The following is a 14223-nucleotide window of genomic DNA, read 5'->3' on the forward strand; positions in this document are numbered from 1 at the left end:
TTGTTCTGAAAGGATGTATATTTTCTGTGAGTTCATAAAAGACGAAGAAGAATCTTAATGAAACCACATGTGGTAAAAACGGCAAAATATCTCCGGGGCTTACGGTACCCAAACCCCCTGCGACTTAAGGGGTTAATGGATATACGTTTAATTGTTGGTTACGTCACTCACCGCTTCTGACAGCCGGTAAACACAGCTGACCCCGCCCACATCTCCCGCCTTCATTTCATCGCGTTTCTGTCAGATTGGAAGAAGGCTGGGTCACAGGGACTCATCCGCCTGCACCCACCTGCTTCGGCCAATCGGAACCGGGAGGCACGTTTGAAATCTCTCCTAGCAGCCAATCACAAAGCTTCGCGCCCAGAGCGTTTTTTTTACAGAACTTTGTGAGGAAGCGGGCTCGGGAGGTTGAGTGCGTCCGAACTTTCAGGCGGCAGCGTAGAGGGCGTCCTGTGGGTGGCGTATTCCGGAGCGGAGTATCTAGACACCGGCTGTGTTTGGAGAAGCCAGCGGCAGCGGTGAGGAGGGGTGACAATGGCGGCGGGAGATGCCCCTGCTCTCGGCCAAACTTTTTCCTTGCGCCCTAGCGGGGTCCGTGCGTCATGTGCATGCGCGGGGGTCATGTTACGGGCCTTTACTCTGCTAGAGGCCCAGGCAATTAGTTGGTTAAAAGCTTGGTGTTAAAGTCACCTAAATTACTCTCTGTTACTAAAAGTGTATTTGAAGAAAAAAAAACCCGTAAAACTTGGACCTTAAAGGGTTAAAAACTTTAATTGTATTCCCCCTCTGACGCTTGAAGGGTAAAAGCCTTGCATTCAAAGTTATTGCTATTCTGGCACTAAAAGGGTTAAATGGGGCTGCCTATAAAAAAAATTTTTAAAAAGATCAGACACTTGGAGTTAATTGTGTGAATTCGGACCTTTTTTTTCTTTAATTAAATTCCTGATTTAGTATTAATGCAATTAAATATTGCTTTTGGGCATTTGTTGGGCGTTTTGGGCATTTGTTGCAAAACTAGTTTCTCTTTCTATTTCTTTTTTTTTATATAACGGCAACAATTCTTACTGTCCTTAACATTCCAAGGGTCTGGAAAAATTAGAACTGACTAAGACAGCCTGAGACATTAGATAAAGGGGGTCCGCCTCGCATGCTTTAGGTATAGATCTATATATGTATAGATCAATAGCTACATAGATATGCACATATAAATACATACATAGATATACACATATAAATACATACATAGATATACACATACACACACATGTTGGTTCGTAGTTTCCTGCACATCGTTGGCTTCTGTCTGATGTGGCCCCAGATTTGTGTCAATGAACTGTTTGCTTAAAAGAAATTGTTCCAGGATATTTCGCTCTTAATTCATGGCAGATAAATGACTGCAGGTAAAAGGTGTGTGTGTGTGTATATATATATATTATTAGCCCAATCAGTGGCTAAATACATCCTGAATGCGGTTCAACAATCCTTATTTATTTTATAATTTTAATTATAATGCAGATCCTTGGGCTGCGTTAGTAGAGAAGCAGGTGGGTTTGCGATGGTACCGTATCACATAAGTCAGGGATAGATCTACTAAGTGGATAAATATCAGTCTGCGTACTGTACTCCTCCCTCATTATGTCTCCTGACCAGGCGTAACATTTATACAAAGTGCGGTATAATACGGATCGTGTAATGGACTCCTACACTCGCGTATCACTATTGGCACGACTGTATCATTAGTAGAGATGTAACTTTGTGTGTAACTAAGGATATTGTCACAGCTGCATCCTGTGTAGCATTGCTTTGTTTTTTTTTGTATCATAAAGTGAGAGTAGAGAGAATCCCCGGTATTACCGTATTTAGAATGAAAGTCTAAACGTAACATGAATGCAACAGGTCGTGTTCACTTTCCTTGACACGTGTGTTCTTGTTGTGCCGCTTATTTACTTGCGTACATACATCCACAGAGCTGTTTGGATCGAATCCTCTGCAGCGCAAAGTGTTTACCAAGAGAGAAGGGGTTAACACGTGGTTGGAAGACGTGTTGAATAACTGCTCCTCAACTGATATGACTGAACTAAGAATGGGCGTTACAGACCCTGACCTATCTGTTTAGTCCACTTATAAACACGGAAGCAGCCAATCAGTGGCAGGGAAATGCTGCTATGGCAGAAGACAGTGGTCTGAAGTGAGAGTTAAAGTGTGTATGATGGCTGGAGTGTTTCTTAATGTGCTCCAGTGCATGGAATATGTTACATGTTACATTATATTCTTCTTATAACTCTAATGCGTTTGGAAATAATTATCTTCGGACGCCTTGTTAGCTGATAATTTCATGTATATTTCCCTTTTTTTCTGCTACAAACTGAAACACCCTTATTGAATCTTTATACAATGAATTTTGATGTAATTTGGTTTTAAACATACATTTTTTTATTGCGCAGCTACAGAACTTTTGAAAATGCCCGGTCGAAAATATGAAGATGGTGAGGATGTGATGGGTCGGTGGCCGGGAAGCAGCCTTTACTATGAAGTCAGAGTTGTATCGTTTGATGATGCGGACCAGCTGTACACAGTGCGTTATAAGGATGGCACTGAACTCGAGCTAAGGGAGAGCGATATTAAGGTAAGGAGCAGGTAATGTCACCTTGCAATGGCCTTGTCACCTGCGATCCATTTTTTTTTTACATCATCAGTTTCTCACCTGACGACAACGGCCTTATTGTAGTAATAAAAAGTAATTCTCAATTAAAAATCGGTAATTAAAATCAAAATTTGAAAATATAACGAATAAAAAACGAATCAAACTTTCCTATTGTCATGGCAACAAAAGGCATAGTCCAAGTCAGTAAAAAATACAATAAAATAATGCAAACTTTTGTAGGTTTAGCGTGAAGTAGGCTTCAAAAATAATATAAATAAATTTCACACCCTGGTTTAAAGTTTTGCCTGAATGTTAAAATCCAATTCCACACTGATAATTTTTTATGTATCTTATGTGAAACCGAGTGTATATTTATTAATATTTAGATTATCTGTGTAAGTGCGCGGTTACCAATTCTTCAGCATATTACGATTTATTATTTTAATATCAACTTCTTTACAAGTTGATCTAAATTTAATTTAGTGAACTCCACTATCAGGGAATTTCTTTCTTTAGTCTTTAGCTCTGTCTCTGAATCTGAGGCTGAAATATAAAGCCCTTTTAATGTCAATAGACCTGAGACATTGCCATTTTTTGGGGGGGCTACTCTATGGCTTTTTCATTGCATCTTCTCGCTGCTTAATGTTTTACCACATCTTAATTCATTAATTCATGAAGTCACAGCTTGTGACTTAATGAATGAAGCCGTATGTTTTGGAATCCTGGCAATCAATGGAATCTCGCTTTCCTATCTGTTTGCTCTTTGTGACGCGTTTCTTCTGTGATTTTAGTTATCGAAGGTATTAATATCAACATGAATTTTCAAAATCATTTGGAATTCTTTGTTTCTTGATAGACCCTAAACTTCTTTCGTAACAAAAGAAGCTCGGCTTCTCCTTCTAGACGCAGAAGCCGATCAAGGTCTCGGTCACCCGGACGGCCCTCAAAGTCTCCTACTCGTACCCCAAAAAATGAGAACCCGGCATCCTCCTTACTCCGAGAGATCCGAAAGGAAGTATTAAAAGTTCATCTTACGCCCCTGGTAATTTTGTTAGAAGGACGATTGTATTTTACAAAGCTTATTAATAGTTTGTACCTTTTTTATTTTGATGCATAAGAGCAGAAAATTAATTTACAGAATGTCATTAGCTCTTATTTTACCGTGTCGCTTACCTGCAGTAGAGCCAGTATGTGAATTGTGTTTAGGGTGTTTTAACACTCTTTGGCTTAAATATTTACTTGATTACAGTACACATCGTGATGCAAATAGTGATCTGATCGCCAAGAGGCTTTCAAATAGGTAGCTGAGCACTTGCATGGAACATATAAATAAAATGAAATAAAAGTATAATAAAAGCCATCCTTTAATTTTTGTATGATTAAACCTTTAGAAATTGATTAAATATTTAGAAGGAAACAAATGACAAATCTGTCTGTTAAATTTGCCATCTATTAACTGCAATGAAATTAATGCTTGTGTCCTTGCTTTTCTTTTATTTCAGAAGTTTAATGACTATAATATTGGAAAACGCAACGGTGAGCCTGAGGGGCTTCTAAGACCTGTTATACATCACAGAGTGACTCAGGTAACTTTTGACATTCACTGTAGTTTGAAATAACAAACGGTGTGAATACCGTTGCATTTGTATAACTATTTCTAAGCTTAGAATTAAAGCATATCTAGCAATACAAATGTGATTAAATATTTATCTGCAGCTGCCCAACTTGTGTAAGGCGGCTCCCCTGTGCCTGTTTTGCATGCCAACAAAGCAACGTGCACATGAGCAAATAGTCCTTGTGGTTTACGATCAGGTGCATCAAAGTCCATTTTTTCCCTAAACATAGCATGGTAGGACTGCTTATTTGTCACAAATATCAAAACGATCCCTTAAACCAAATGTTAATGAAAAGAGACACCAGGGTATTTTACTAGGGCCATTTTGAAAGTAGGCATGAAGCTTATTCCCCATTTTCACTGATTCTTTGTAATTCTGCCTTTTTTTGTTGCCCCCAAATAAGCTATATAAAAAATCTTTTCTTCCGTAATATCCCCTCAATAATACCTTAGTTCAAATTAGTACACTTTTTTTTTGTAATATAATTTTCTATTTTAAGGTACTTGGGGAGCACTGGAGATGAGACTTCTTTTTAATGTCGCTCTCTATTGTGCATTGTATCGGAGAGCAGTGCACAATGTATAAAAATCCACTTTGGGGTCTTCTGTGGTCCCCTGCATAGCAATCGGGTTGTTCCCATGTTCAACAGTCAGGGGAGTCCTACAAATACCCTTCTGATCGTTGTGTGCATCCCTTTTTTTATGATCTATCGCATGCACGTATCAAATCAATTGCAGGAATGATCCCTATATTTGGCCAAAAAGTGATTTAATATGTTACGTTTAGTAGTTCTAGTTGCACCTGAACTATGGATGTCCCCTCCACTCCTACCCGCCGACCCATACAATACAGTGGTGAAGTTTTAATGTGTAAAGTATCTCTGCTTTGTTACGCATGTTTCTTATTCATTCTGTAGAGTTCCTTGCTAAATAACCCCATTCTGAGAATGCTCTGGCGTTTTACAGAAACCCATCAACGCTAATTTTAAGTGTTTATGATTTAATTCTTGAACTTCTGTAGGCCAAAAATGAAGAAGAGATTGAGAGAAGTGAAAAGGTGTTGCGTTATAGTCTGCCACCAAAAAGAGAGGAGATCGTGCCAAAAGAAGTCTTAGAAGAAAAGGTTGTAGAGAGAGAACCTGTTGCAGTAAGCGCAAAGCAGCTGGAGTTTGGTGGGACAATAGGTAAACGCTTCCGTCTGTGTATTGATTTGTAATACTTGGGTCACTTGCCTGTCTCCTGAATCTAAGACGAGACCAACGACTGATTTAGGTTTCTCTTTACAGCTGGATTAACTGGCTTACTAGATGGGGAAGGGGATTGGTCTGATCTTCTGGCATTTTCTATATTCACAGTTTGTGTGATTGTGTATTGAAATGATTTTGCATGTAACTGTGTACTGTTTTCTAAGATTTGTGTTTCACCCCTTATTCTATAGACTGATTGAAAAGAAAACATTCTACCCTTGGGCAGCTGTAACTCGCTTGCCTGGAGTATATCTTCCTTATTTAAAAACGGTACTTTTAGAATTTGTAAATGTTTGTCTTTCAGGGACTTTTCTCATGATGTTGTCCATGCCTCCTGCCCTGTTCTACTTGCTGACAAAATGTCAGCAGCAAGATCCAGACAACTTATTTTTTGTTCCAAGAATACAGTTTACCAGTTTATGGGATCCGGCTGTTCTGGGGTTTTACATCCTCTGGCTGATTCTGCACGCACTGATCTACATGCTTCCTATTGGGAAGGTAAAACAAATTATGGACTCATAGCATCCTGCTCTTACAGTTCAGCAAAGATTGCTTGTGAAAGTGTTTTGTAGAAATTTGCTGAAAGAAAAAAAAATAAAAACCACATACCTTTAGGAGAAGGTAACGCAGAGTGTGACATTACCTGCATGGTGCACTTTCCATGCCAGTTCTGGTTGCTTGAAGCTGCAATTTAAATTAATGGGAGAGCTTTCTTCACATCTGCACTGGGGTCTCCTTAGACCCCCTGTAACTTTCATGAAGGCCAGAGTTGGCTGTGAATATCGAGCCCATATGCAGCAGATGTGTTCCGCTAATGAAATTTCCTGAAGGCTAAAGAAGGAATGCAGGGCCTGGGAGAGAGCGTAGATGCATAAGGGGAATACATTTAAATCCCTCCATACATTTAACTTCAAGGGGGGCACCTGGCACTAGAGTCCATATGATGGCAGGACTATAACTTTTAATAAACGCGCTTCATTAGCATGAACATTGTATGCCCTTCAAATATAAGCAACACACGCTAGTATCTGTAAATGCCCCTTTTAGCATTTCCCTTAAGTCAACCTTTAATATGACTATTTTTTTAAATTTTACAAAAGTTTGTTTAAATTTAAAATATACCTGGTAATTCTGAATTTCATATTTCCAGGTTGCTGATGGTGTGCTTCTTGCAAATGGAAAAAGGCTGCCGTACAGAATTAATGGTATGGTTTTTGCAGGAAAATCAGACTTTGTAGTAAAAGTGTATTTAGGCGAATTCCTAGTTACTTCTATGTGTATTCACTTTTAATTTCCTACATTTAAACTTCTATAAACCTGAGGTTTGATGCCATGTAAAGAATACATATTGGGGAAACTTGACATGAATAATTCTTAGTATGGAGTCTGTTAGCTGGAGACAGAGCCAATGACTACATTGTATTTGCTGAAATGCCTCATAGTAGCCCAGACCCAATACAAAAAAAAAAAAAAGGATTATGTTGTCAAACTTACGGTCAGGTAACTTCTTTTTCACTGCCTTTGTTTACATGGTTAAAAGTAGTTGAATTAGCCCCCTATTTAGTGTTTTTTTGACTCTCCTAAAAATGTAGTCTTTATAATGTCAGTTTTATTTAATGTTTATTTGTATGCTTTTGCAGGATTTATGGCTTTACTACTGACTTCTGCATCAGTAGCAGTGATGCGTTACTACAAGATAAATCTTCTCTATGTATACGAGCACTATCTTCAGTTTGTGGCTTCTGCTACTCTGATCTCTATACTTCTAAGCATCTATCTCTACGCACGTTCTCTCAGAACCCCAGAGGAGGACCTTTCTGCAGCCGGGAACACCGGTAAGAGGATCTTTCCTTTCTCTGTTAGACTCATCAGTTACGTGCTTATAGTTTTTAAATGATAAATCCATTACAAAACAGTTTGTTTTCATTGCAGGAACTCTTATATATAAATTTTTCATGGGCCGTGAATTAAACCCTCGCATTGGAAGCTTTGACCTTAAGTATTTCTTTGAGCTGCGCCCAGGGTTAATCGGCTGGGTAAGTGGTATTTATCTCTTTACTCATTCATGTGTATGGAATATCATTACTAGGGTATATCACAAGCATAATATGTAAGATGAAAGAGGGATCAAATAGATTTATTTAGTTACAGTAGGGTGATGGACAAATGTTCCGAAGTATTTCCTAGAAATTGCTTTGCTCCTTGTTTATAAAGGAACCCGATATTGGCTCCTAAATTGTGCACTACCCTAATGTGTTCCACACTGCGTGGATAAAGTATGGCCAGTTGCCTTTTTGTTCTAAAACATGTGCTTAGCAATAGTTTCTGCTTTTAAAGTTTTCAAATGCATTTTTATGTGGAACGGTCAGTTTTTTTAATTGTTTACCCTTTCTAGTGGTACCTGTCATATATTCAAGTTACTAATATTCCTTCTTGTTCCCAGACTTTGATCAATTTTATAATGCTCTTAGCTGAAATGCACATACAGAAAAGAGATGTACCGTCGGTGTCTATGATCCTGGTAAACAGCCTCCAGCTGTTGTATGTCGCCCATGCCCTGTGGAATGAGGTGATTATATGTTTTCTATTTTGTTGGTGCAAACTTTAGGATTACGGGCTATGCAAATCTTGGATACATCCTTGCTGGCACTTAAGACCCTCATTTTGTTTTTCATTGTCTCCTGAAATTTGGAGTAACAAACTTGTAACCGCATCTCTGGAATCAACTTCTGAAATATGAGGGTTATGATTAAGATAAAAATGTACCGATCAACCTATGTAGAGGCATCTTGTCATTGCTCTTCAGAGCAATTACATTCGCCTAATTACAGCAACTGTGATTGCACCAGTTTACATTAAAAGAAAATGAAGTTAAAAGCACTTCTGAGTCCATACAGTGAAACATCAGCGTACTGACAGTGTAAGAGGGAACTTCTAACTAAATCATGCATTACACCGGGGCAGATTTTATACTCCCCATCTGACTGCATCTAAATCTACTCTTATGGCTTCCTGGAATATGCTCCAGTCATTAAAGCTCCATCCCCAACTAACCGTAACAGTTGAGGGATGTTAGTAGAGACTGCTCTTTGTCTGTAATCTTTTCATCCTAACCATATTAAGTCGTCTGCCTTATGGTCCAGTGAGGGATTCAAAAGGCTTATGATGCTGTGACTTGCCTATCAATTGTCTAAATAATTAACTTGTGTTTCTTTTTAGGAAAGTGCCTTAACGTGTATGGATATTGTACATGATGGGTTCGGCTTTATGCTTGCCTTTGGAAACTTGGTGTGGGTGCCTTTCGTTTATAGCCTGCAGGCCTTCTATTTGGTCAATCATCCTATGGACGTTTCTTGGCCTATGGCTACAGCCATTGTTGCATTAAACAGTAAGTCTTCTACACTCCTCAAAGGAAGCAGGGCGGAAACATGTTCACGGGGGCTTCCCATGTGGATGTTTTGCACGAAAAGTTTTCTTGAGCATAACCCCCCCTGCACTGTGTGCTAATGTCTGTCGTCATTGAGAAAAACCTGATTTTATCTAATTTTGCTCCAATAAACTCCCTTTATCTGCAGACCTGGAGGCCGCCATTGTTGTCATTGTGACTTTTCCAGCTCAAACACCACACTGAGCTGATGCTTTATGGCAATGCTAATTAAGTAATTTCCTCTATAGACTTTCATTACTTAATGTCCATTTGGTTCATTGGGACTATGCCCTTCTTTCGTTCCCCACATGCAGTATAAGGAGTCACGGTGTTTGTTTAGTAAATTGGACTCAAAAACAAAGCAAGAACTCATATATGTGGCTGATCTGCATCTGCCTGAAAACATGTTTATAAAATAACTTATTTTTAATCTGATTCTATAAATAAGTTTCCCATTTGGTCACTTTCTTCACGAAGAATGCGTTTGCAAAGACCTGGTATTAATATGGGGCTTTCTGTTTCCTTTAGTGCTCGGATACTTCATATTCTTCAGTGCAAATAACCAGAAGTACGCCTTCCGGAAAAGTCCTGATGATCCAAAGCTTGCTTGTGAGTAAATTTACGTGAGGACAGCTAAAATGTAACCTCTGTGGCCATCCCTTCCCATGTTACCTACAGTGTGTGACAGCAGATGAGACCTTTTTCGGCTCATTTATTCCGTCAGTTAATCAGTCATTGGTCTGTATGCCTATCCCATGCATGTTTAAATGCCTTCACTGTTAACCTCTACAACTTCTCATTAAAGTAAAACCTCTTTACATCTAACCCTCTGACCCCCAAGTTTTAGATTACGGCCTCTTGCTCTAAAATAAACTTCCATCCCTTTGTGTCTTAAATGTTTCCATCACATCCCCTCTTTCCTCTCCGCCAAGCCGTACATAGCTAGATCTCCATACGTTGTGCGCTTTGTCTTTCTCTAGACCTAAAAACCATTCTGACTTTGTCTGGAAAGAAATTGCTGGTGTCTGGTTGGTGGGGATTTGTTCGTCATCCAAATTATTTGGGGGACCTCATCATGGCCTGGACGTGGTGTTTGCCCTGTGGTAAGTTTCCCAGTAAGAACTTGGAACGGTCGAATCAACTTTACATAAGGCTTACCTTTCCTGTTTAAGTCGCGCACGTTCTTAGTCGTTCCCCCTCCCCCCTTCTGTGATCACAATCAATCCTGTCCATTGTGCTGCTGCTCAGCTGAAAACCTTTTTTTTTTTTTCCCACACTAATTAATTTTCTTTATATATTTTTAGGCTTTACTCATATTTTGCCATATTTCTATGGCATTTTCTTAACGGGCCTCCTTATTCACCGCGAAATCAGAGATGAGACTCTATGCAGGATGAAATATGGGCCCGACTGGGACAAGTACTGTGAGCGAGTGCCGTATCGCATAATCCCTTATATCTACTAAAAAAAATAATGCATTTAATTCCTTATCAGGGAAATTTTTTTAAATATATTTTTAAAGCTTTTCTACAGTTTGTTTTTTTTTAAAATGATTTTCTGCAAACGATCATATGAAATGTTCTCCGTATAATGCTTTTAAAAGCTATTTTTAAAGCGATGTTTACTCGCATTATATTTGCTCTGGTTAACGCTTGAGGTTGGCGTTAACGCAAGTTAGTTTGCCGCGCTTTTTTGTGTGAAGATGGATTCCTTTCTTCAGTTCGTGTTCCGTTATTCATACGTGCAAATTTTTGTTTTTAAAAATAGCATTTTATAGAATTGATAACAAGTGCTAGAAAAGGAGGGTTTTACATGGTAACATTCCATTGCTATTTTTAATGATTCCAGAGAGTGTCAGAATTCTTTTATTCTCTCGTTCTTGAAGTCAATGAAGTTAAGAGGTACTCCTGTCACCTAGACAGTGTTTACATTAAGACTTTAGTGCATAGGAGATCTATGGACTAAGGAAGACTGCTCATAAATACGTAGTGCTTCATCAGTCACGTGGAGAAGGCAGAACGAGTTCCTAATGAACGACTACACCGCGGGATGTGTTCAGGGCCCTGTGGTTTCTACAATGTGTCCCTTTAAATATAAATCAGACTCGTTCCAGAGGTTTTAGAAGGAAGACCCCCTTTTCTCCTAATGAGCGTAAGACGTTCACTTTTAAATTTGAAAGGCATTTAGACGACTGTTTAAAAAAAAAAAAATCTTTTTGTGATAATATATATATTTATACGTACATCTTATGTGTATTATAGGTAAAATATAAGTTTACAGGCATGTCATTGGAAAAACTTTCACCAAAAACGTCTATTTCTATAACGAGTGGGCGATGGCACATTTGCTTTCATTTATTTAGCTACACTTCAACTTAAGTTTTTTGTGACTTCTGGTGCGTCTTGCTACAATGTAACAAGCCTTGTCAGAACGCGTAAATGCAGATAGTCCAACATAACCATTGGCTTTCTCTTTGTCTAGCACTGGGTGCTAATTTGGGGTAGATTCACCACTATCAGGGGCCAGTGCCTGCTATGAATGAATTGGTTGTATGTTGAGCTGAAACAATATTGTAAGAATTTCTTGGTTTTATTGTATTATATTGTACATTGTGTTTATGTTGTACACTTTTTTTTTTTTGTGTGAGAAATGTAGACACCTTCTCAGGATTTTTAATTTGTTGTTGCTTTTAATATCTGTATATATAGGCAGTCTGGAGCCCGGTGGGTAACAGCATATGGCTGTAGCCACAGTGGCCGCAGCCGTTTACATTATTAGAGGGTTTATTAAAGTTTTGTTTTTTCCTTTTGTGATTGGAATATGCGGCGTGTGATCGCGTGTGCACGCAAGCTGCTTGCTGTAGCATGCAGATATAAGATTTTCATATCATGCATGTTCATTGGCGCAGTGATTTTGTTTTTGTCGAGATGGATATTTGAGGAATTTGTGTCATTTGTAAACGTGGAGACCCTTTAGAGGTGCTGTTCCACCCATTAGTTTAACTCCTTACATGATTCTGTTCCTCTCCTGTATGCTGCTAAATATGCTGACTCTTGTTTTGAAAAGACACTGCCGTTTGTCTACAATTTGCTGTGCAGATAATTTCCTACGGGAACTCTTAAATCCTCGCTGAACCCAATCTGCTAGCTCTGCTCTGCTTAGCCTGCCGATCTGACGCCTCTGAAGTGAATTTTTGAAAATGCGCATAAATGTATTAAGTAAACTTGTGGATAAATGTATCTGGACTTTAATTATTTGGACAAGAACACCAGGCCTGGATCATTTGTTATAAAAAGTCTTTAAACGCACAGCGAAGTATATGTTAACGGCTTGACAGGGCTGTACGAGGCAGACGTCTTACAGCTGAATAAATTGTATTAAAGCAATCATGTTTTGATATCTTAATATTTTCAGTATTTCACATAACGGGTCAGCTGTATCAGTTGCCATATTACAATATTTTGTTGATGTTATATGCGGAACCGTTCAAAAATTTGGGGTCACTCATCTGTTTTTTTTTTTGGTTTTTTTTTTAATGGAAAACAAGGACATTTCTGGTTGTAATATAATTACAAAAGGGTTTTCTGACTATCAATTAGCCTTTTAATCGGCGAACCCAATGTACCATTGGAACACAGGAGTGATGGGAGTGATAAAGGGCCATTGGAGCACAGGAGTGAAGGGAGTGATAAAGGGCCTCTGTACGCCTATGAAGAGATTCCATAAAAAAAATCAGCCATTTCCAGCTACATTAACCCCGTCTGTGCTGGATTTCTCATCCATTTCATGTTATTTTAATTGACAAAATCTGCTTTTCTTTCAAAAACAAGAACATTTCTGAGTGACCCAAACTTTTGAATTGTAGGGTATATTGTAAAGCATTCATTTTTGTACAGTATAAAAAAAAGTTTTCAGCTGTTTATATGAAATGCTAAAGATTATATGCTAAGAATAAATCTTATTTCTACTGTCGGGTGCAAAGTGTATTTTTAAAGGGGGACAATGGGTGGGCTTTATCACGAGTACATATATTTATGAAAGCCAAGGTCGATGGCGGTTTGCGACAAAGCCAGAATTATCCGGCTAATTTCCAATCGTGAATTTCTCTCCTGGAGCTGGAGGTAGGGATTTTTTTTGTTTTTTACTTGATTGGATGGGTGCCGGCTTTAGTCGGATATCGAGCGGTAACGTTTCTATAAAATGGCTCCTGCTGATGGGTAATCTTGGTGACATCGTTCATGACATCACTGGTCAAACGGCTGCAGCTGCAGGCTCGGGCATTTAAACCTGTGAGTCTAACTGGATATGGGGTTTTCTGATGTCCTTATCCTGAAGGGTATTAAAAAAAAAAAACAAAAAAAAAAAAAAACAGAACTTAACATTCAACCTGACACCCCACTGTTTTGTTTGTGTTTTTGTAGCCAATAAAAAAAAAAAAATTAAACATCAATACTAACAAACATAACTTTTGTATGATGAGATATGCAGATTTTTAATTACATTTAGACGATGTTACAGTTGGCCTGTATAACAGAGTAAGATCAGGTTTCTAGTTTTCTCCTAGTCATTTATTTGGCACAGGAGAGCCGCCCCCCGTTGGATCCAGTGCTTAGATTTGCCCCGAGTGGGCAACTTAACAGCGGTGACAAAATTAGTGGAAAGCCCCGTTGAGGAAAGTGTTCCGGCTCTCTTTGGGGTCCTGTATAACGGACACTCATACGTGTAAAACGGCTCCTCATTACGTGATTCAGTCTCTGTCCCTCCATCGATCTAGTGGGGTGGGGAAAAAAAGATGAAATCAATAATAGTCTGGGGTTCTGTCACTCGTGTGCTAAAGCCTTCAGTGACGTAAGCATTCTGTTAAATCACTGTTTTTGGGATTGCATTTATTTCTGCATTAAGGAGAACATCACACCTAAGCTAAAAACTAAACATTAAAAATGAAAACTAACATTATATTCACATTACTGTTCAAAAGTTTGGGGTCACTCGCTGTTTTCATGGAAAACAAGGACATTTCTGGCTGTAACATAATTGCAAAAGGGGGTTTTCTAACCATCAATTAGCCTTTTAAACTTATTATTGGATCAGCGAACACAACGTGGAACACAGGCGTGATGGGAGTGATAAAGGGCCATTGGAACTCAGGAGTGATAAAGGGTCTCTGCGCCTATGAAGAGATTCCATCAAAAATCAGCCATTTCCACCTACAATAGTAATTTGCAACGTTAACCCTGGCTGCGCTGGATTTCTGATCTATTTCATGTTATTTTAATGGACAAAATCTGCT

General features: G+C 38.7%; 2 protein-coding genes across 4 annotated transcripts in view; one reads left to right on the plus strand and one right to left on the minus strand.

The window, feature by feature from the left end:
• Positions 1–385: 385 nt before the first annotated feature.
• Positions 386–12330, plus strand: LBR (lamin B receptor). Of its 3 annotated transcripts, none has more exons than XM_053459607.1 (14): positions 386–518; positions 2445–2626; positions 3501–3686; positions 4147–4230; positions 5281–5443; positions 5811–6004; positions 6657–6711; positions 7147–7341; positions 7439–7542; positions 7950–8075; positions 8726–8894; positions 9462–9542; positions 9914–10036; positions 10238–12330. In XM_053459607.1, the coding sequence occupies exons 2-14, from the start codon at positions 2462–2464 to the stop codon at positions 10396–10398; spliced, it is 1806 nt and encodes a 601-aa protein (XP_053315582.1). In that variant the 5' UTR covers positions 386–518; positions 2445–2461; the 3' UTR covers positions 10399–12330. The 3 variants fall into 3 exon arrangements, with proteins under 3 accessions (XP_053315582.1, XP_053315581.1, XP_053315584.1); XM_053459606.1 differs by having other exon boundaries at positions 2451–2626; XM_053459609.1 differs by lacking the exon at positions 3501–3686 and having other exon boundaries at positions 2451–2626.
• A 1069-nt stretch (positions 12331–13399) lies between these two features.
• DNAH14 (dynein axonemal heavy chain 14) overlaps positions 13400–14223 on the minus strand; it is an 83648-nt gene continuing 82824 nt past the window's right edge. Inside the window, 2 exon segments of the mRNA XM_053459139.1 lie at positions 13400–13703; positions 13788–13801. Coding sequence (XP_053315114.1) covers positions 13494–13703; positions 13788–13801 — 224 coding nt within the window. The 3' untranslated portion in view covers positions 13400–13493.

The sequence above is a fragment of the Spea bombifrons genome, chromosome 3 (genome assembly GCF_027358695.1).
Source record: "Spea bombifrons isolate aSpeBom1 chromosome 3, aSpeBom1.2.pri, whole genome shotgun sequence".
NCBI lineage: Eukaryota > Metazoa > Chordata > Amphibia > Anura > Pelobatidae > Spea > Spea bombifrons.

Coding starts and splice junctions, on each gene's coding strand:
- LBR (XM_053459607.1), top strand. CDS start 2,462: ATGCCCGGTCGAAAATATGAAGATGGTGAGGATGTGATGGGTCGGTGG. Junction 8,076..8,725: donor CCCATGCCCTGTGGAATGAG/GTGATTATATGT, acceptor GTTTCTTTTTAG/GAAAGTGCCTTAACGTGTAT. Junction 9,543..9,913: donor TGATGATCCAAAGCTTGCTT/GTGAGTAAATTT, acceptor GTCTTTCTCTAG/ACCTAAAAACCATTCTGACT.